Source organism: Peromyscus eremicus, chromosome 9 (assembly GCF_949786415.1).
Source record: "Peromyscus eremicus chromosome 9, PerEre_H2_v1, whole genome shotgun sequence".
Lineage (NCBI taxonomy): Eukaryota > Metazoa > Chordata > Mammalia > Rodentia > Cricetidae > Peromyscus > Peromyscus eremicus.
In genome coordinates this window covers 59298152-59304011 of record NC_081425.1, presented here as the reverse complement: position 1 = coordinate 59304011, position 5860 = coordinate 59298152, and the positions used below count along the sequence as shown (strand labels likewise).

General features: G+C 36.3%; 1 protein-coding gene across 5 annotated transcripts in view; it reads right to left on the bottom strand.

Annotated features, from left to right (window-relative positions):
* Positions 1–3415: 3415 nt before the first annotated feature.
* Positions 3416–5860, bottom strand: part of Ints6 (integrator complex subunit 6) — a 79400-nt gene continuing 76955 nt past the window's right edge. For all 5 annotated transcript variants that reach the window (XM_059273509.1, XM_059273510.1, XM_059273512.1 and 2 more), the window contains one exon: positions 3416–4060. In XM_059273509.1, coding sequence (XP_059129492.1) covers positions 3967–4060 — 94 coding nt within the window. In that variant the 3' untranslated portion in view covers positions 3416–3966. The remainder of the gene's footprint in view (positions 4061–5860) is intronic.

Below are 5860 nucleotides of genomic sequence, written 5' to 3'. Positions count from 1 at the left end.
AATTTGGATTCAGACATTTATCTTCATCTCTCTAGCAACCTAATTTTACTTATCCATTATAATCTCAAATAAGTACTTCTTCTAGCTCTTTCTATGGTGTTTTCCTAGCTGCTGCTGCTGCCTTACACCCTGAGAAAGGAAATTATTTCATAGCACAAAGGAACCTCTTCCTGGCTTTTACTTTTTCATTCTATTTATTTGTAGCTAATGCTGACCTTTTTTAGTTGAGTACATTTCTGCTCTAGAGACTTAAAAAGCTATGAAAACACAAGTCAATCACATCTTGCCTTTCTTGTTGCTGTCGTTATCATTTTAGAAAAGACAGTTTTTCCAGGCCAAGATACATCACAGAAATCACCTAGAGACTCTAGCATTTTAGCGATGCACAGATTTCTATGCTGTTTGCTGGCCTTTCTCAAAAACGAAATACTTGTCATAGTACTTTCCCAAACCTCCAGAGAGAGGAGACTCAATGCAAAGATGGCAGGCACAGGTTAGTCTAGCTAGCACAACAGGACAAGCAGATGCCCCTAAAATTCAGCAAGATTCAAAATAGTCTTTCAACTATTTTTTCCCTTAATTGTTCTCCCAACAATTATTGGCCTCAAAAGGAAGAGATTCTCAGTAAAGAGTTGTTGGCAATTCTCAGTAGTGTTTAAAACAACAGTATGGAACAAGATTAATAAAATCAAGCCATGGTGGATCTACTTTAACTAAACATCAGGCAGTACTTTTATTTGTGGAAAGAAAAAAAAATACCGAGAAAGTTTGAATGAAACTTAGTATAGTTTAACATAGACTGTTAAAAGGAAATACTGTCAACATCATTTTATCTGAGAATCATTTGTATACTGCCATAACTTGTGCTAAAAATCAAAGGAACATTTCATGACAAAAAGGATGTAGCTAGTCATTCCCTGGAAAATAATCTGCTTGGGGATCATTTGGGAAGAGTGTTCATAACAGACAATGTCCATTTAGTATTCACTATGACCACTCCAACCCCAGGGACTGCCGACTAGACAAACACGATCACTCAGAGCAGGCAGCAGAGAGTATGTCAAAAAAAAAAAAAAGGTAACAACAAAAAGACACGGTTTAAACTCTCAAAGAGGGAGGACTAACCTTGAACAGAAGGGCCACAGCAAAAGCTCATATCCAATAAAGGGAACAATAAGAAGACAAACAACAGATTCTTGAAATTCAACTGTATAAAAGTCATGTAAAGTTGTTGGACTAGAAAGAGACATTACCACTTCAATGGTATAAATTTGAACTGCTCTAGTAATCAGAATGAAAATATAGGTCTAAGCAAAAACTAGTTCCCTAATTCACCACAAATCTTAGTCCCTGTGGCTTTTCCTTTCTGGAAGGTGGTTGTTCACATTACCCAAGGCAAAGTGGCTCCTTTTCTGATGATATTACTGAAGGGATTATAGAGTTTCAGCTGAGGCTCAAAGGTGGTTCAGTCATTAAGAGCATTTTCTTCACTTGTAAAGGCTCGGCTCCTAGCACCCACATGGAAACTCACAATAATCTGTAACTCCAGTAGTTCCAGGGGGTCTGACACCTCTTTCTTTTCTGGCTTCCCCAGGCACCAGGCATGCATGTGGTGCACTTACATACATGTATGCAAAATGCTGAATACATAAAATAAAAAATAACCTTTTAAAAAAAAAGCCTCATCCTTCACTTTTAAAGCTTACAAGTCTTAAATTGATATAATCAATTAAACAATCAATCAACAAATGAACACATAGGAGAACACTAAAAAAATTACCTAAAAACTCCAATATTAATCTTTGGAGAGTAGGACTTGTCCAGCATAGCATCATTCCATGACCTCCAAGACTTAAAAATACCAACCCCCAGGTCTACCCCCCCACCCTTACCTTCGCTGACAAGGATTCAGTAGAAATTTCACTAGCTTAACTAATAACCTGCCCACCATTTTCAAAAGGCAAAAAGCCTGAGATGGGATCTTAAGCATTAGTTTTGATAGGCTGCAAACTTTGGGACTAAGTTTTAGTATTATCACGTAAAGAGTATTATGCCAGACAGATGTGTGTGTGTGTGTGTGTGTGTGTGTGTGTGTGTGTGTGTGTGCAGAGACAGAACAATCTGTTTTATAACTCTCTTGGAGGGTTCACTCTGGAAAAAGCATTAAAGGCAGAAGATCAGAGCACTTTTCCACCAGTAGCCTGTGACATGATAACCCTTCCAAGGACAGCTCCCCAGGTGCTCTAACTTAAGTATAACTTCTACTGAAATGACTCCAGTGTTCCCACTGATCTTACTCTTAATCCATGGAATTCACAACCACAAAGTCAATCTGGATTTTGTCTAGTTCCTACTGAATTTAGCAGCGTGACTACAGGCAATGACTTCAATAATTCCATCTCTAAATTGTATCTTCAATTACTTCCAGGTATTTTGAAGAGGTAAGAAATGTTTAATGAACTGTTATATGAAAATACTACAAGTCACATTAAATGCTTCTTTTTCTTTACAGGTTTTGTCTTCAGTATTGGGAGAGTTTCAAATCCCCTTGACTAAAATAGCACATCTCAAGAATGTTCTATGTATGCTTCCCTTCATAAATATTTACAATTTCTTTTAAGGGTATGTGATTTCCAAATATTATTAATCTAAAAATAATTCATTAAAAAAATAATTTTGGAAGCTTTTTCCCCCCTCAATTATTCCAAATCTAAAAATCCTAACCTCTTCTATTGTATCCCTCCAAACCACTAAAAGGCACAGCAGTGATCTATGAATGGGTGCACGAGTCAGGACACAGGGTCCCATCCTGTGTAAGGGTGTGCAGCCCTGTGAGGATAGAGAATGTAAGTACCAGATAGCCTCATCCTGTGCAAGTCCGGAGCAAATGAAAAGAGCACAGTCATCTTCTAAATAACAGTCTCAGTGTCAGAACCAAGAGATCCCCTCTGAGTCACCATGTCACGGACTCATGTAAGCATGACATGGGGCCAAACTACTACATACTAGACATTTCAGAATGTGACATACCCTAAACCTACCATGCCCTAACTAATGGCTAGACTTGAGTGTCATCCAAATCCTGTGAGAAAGGTTAAAGGGTGCTAGGAAACTTGTAATACCCCCAGTAATCTACTTTTAAAATTGTTTTTTAAAACGTGTCTGTCTGTCAACCATAGGCATAACCAATCCCATTATCTAAGTAAGAGTGGAATATGCTGGCATGGCCAACAAAAACTAAGAACATATATTAATAAAGACAATGCAGGTTATGTAACATATAATTACAATAGTTTAACAAATATTAAGTTGTGTATTTTTCAATGCTAAAAAGCAAGGCCTTTAAAATTCCATTGTCTTAGAATGTTCTTAAGTAGTTACTTTAAATGTGATTATTTCCTAAACCACACAAGAGTAAAATAGAGCATTTATTGATGGAATAACAAAAGTGCTTTTCTTAAATATTCTTCAAAATACATTTGTACAACTTACAATAATATATCCAAAATAACTGTATATACAAAACATTACCTAGTTCTTAATGTATGTGCTTTTTTCCCCAAAAATTACAAAGTAACTTCTTTTTAATTTTTTTCTTTTTTTTTTTTTTTTTTTTTTTTTTTTTGGCAAAGTTCAACCTTAACAGAGCTGACAATTTTAAAGGTTGGTTTAAGAAAATATAACCTGAGGGAAACTGACACGCAAGAGCCAATGACAAGCGGAGGATTTGGAGAACAGTTTTAGTTTGTTAAATTTAAAAAAAAAATTAGTGATACTTTTCACATTACAAAAATAAACCAAAATGAAAAGGTCACTGTAAAATGATGGAAAGGATCTGTAGACTGTTTTTAGTATTTCAAATAGCCAACAATGCATGTCAAAGAATGAATGCAAGATTACAACAGTCTTGTATTTACTTTGTATTTGGAGAAGACAGTGAAATAAGTGGCCACATTCTATTTTCTTTTAATTGCTATTAATATGGTTGATTTGATTGGCTCTTCGATGAATTTCATCCAAGAAGTTCTCCAGTTGTTCTATTAACATTCGTTTTTTAAACCTGTGAGAGAAAAGTAAAAACATTCTCAATTACTTCTTAATGGACAGCATACATAAACTATTATATTTCAAAAAGAAAAACTGGTTTGGGAAAGATTAAAGTAGAATGAACATGAAAACCAACACATAAGATCTGTTGGGAAAGGCCTAAACATGAGTTAAACAAGGATAACACCAATAGACACATGCTAAAGTGGACAGGGGAAGAAGCTCATGAGGTCTCAGCCCTACACAAAGAACTAATAGGCAACTAAAGAATGCTGTGAGTGGGAGAAACAGTCTTCCTCCAGGAAGAGCACACCAATTGGTTATGCAATAACAAATGGTCAGCGCTGAAAATAGACATACAAAAGTAACACTACACAGACCAAGCAGGTTATATATATGATTGTGTGATACACACACACACACACACACACACACACACACACACACACACATACACACACACATACAAGCAGCTATATGTATGTAACAACAGTTAATAATAGAAGAGGATCTGGATTTGAAAGAAAGCAAGGGGGTTATATGAGAGGTTTTGGAGAGAGAAAAGGGAAGAGGGAAATGTCATAATACTATAATCTCAAAAAAATAAACAAAAGAAAATATTTTTTTTAAAAAAAAAAATCTGTTGGAGACTAGCAAGACAGCCAACCCTGAACCCTGATGACTTGAGTGTTCAATCTCGACTCCTAAAAGTTGTCCTCTAACCTCTACCTGTGTACCAAACATACAAAATAAACTGGAACAAACTTGATGAAAGACTTGTAAATTACTCTGCATACCAGAACAGAATTAAAGAGTTTTTTTCCTTAAAAGAACGAATCTAGTCCTAGGAACAATGGGAGAGTGGTCATCCTTCCTAACACCAAAAAGGAAGATAAAAGGAGAAAAATACTAATGTACACAAGGATTCCAAACATTATAGTAAAGTTGGATCCCAGAGCAGTCACTGTAGTACCATCTAGTCCTTTTTGAAAAGTGAGTATTGAAAGAATGGAAACAAGAAATGCAAGTGCCTACAAAAGGAAATGGAAAACAGGGAGCAGCATGTGAAAATCACAGGCTCTATTACATTTGAGGACTAGCACATCAAGTGGAACAAGGTATCTACAACACAGGATATAGAACACAACATGTTCTTCAGTACCAAATATAAGTAGGCTAAAATTATATACACAAAACCATTACTATCACTCACGTTTTTTAGAGTATATTAAAATACTGGATGTTCTGTTCCTACTGCTTTCTTACTAGTAAAATGATGCAAACAGGCACCAAGTTCTACGACAAAAGTGGCTGAAAGACAGATCCAAGGAACACAACAAGATCCAAGATGCATCAGTATGGGGGCACACGCCTAGAATCCCCAGCATTGGGAAAACTAAGGCAGAACGAATCTAAGTTTGAGGCCACCCTGGGCTATGCAGCAAAACACTGGGTCAAAAATCATCTACACTAAAAATTCAAGGCATGCTTTAAACTGAACAAAAGACAGAATAGTTTTCATTAAAAGCTGAATAATTTGCCGGGCGGTGGTGGCGCACGCCTTTAATCCCAGCACTTGGGAGGCAGAGCCAGGCGGATCTCTGTGAGTTCGAGGCCAGCCTGGGCTACCAAGTGAGTTCCAGGAAAGGCGCAAAGCTACACAGAGAAACCCAGTCTCGAAAAACCAAAAAAAAAAAAAAAAAAAAAAAAAAAAAAAAAAAGCTGAATAATTTAAAATATTTCAACTTATATGAAAATGTATAGCTTTATTTTAATCATTCAAGTAACCCATGCCCAAGCCACTCAAAAAAAC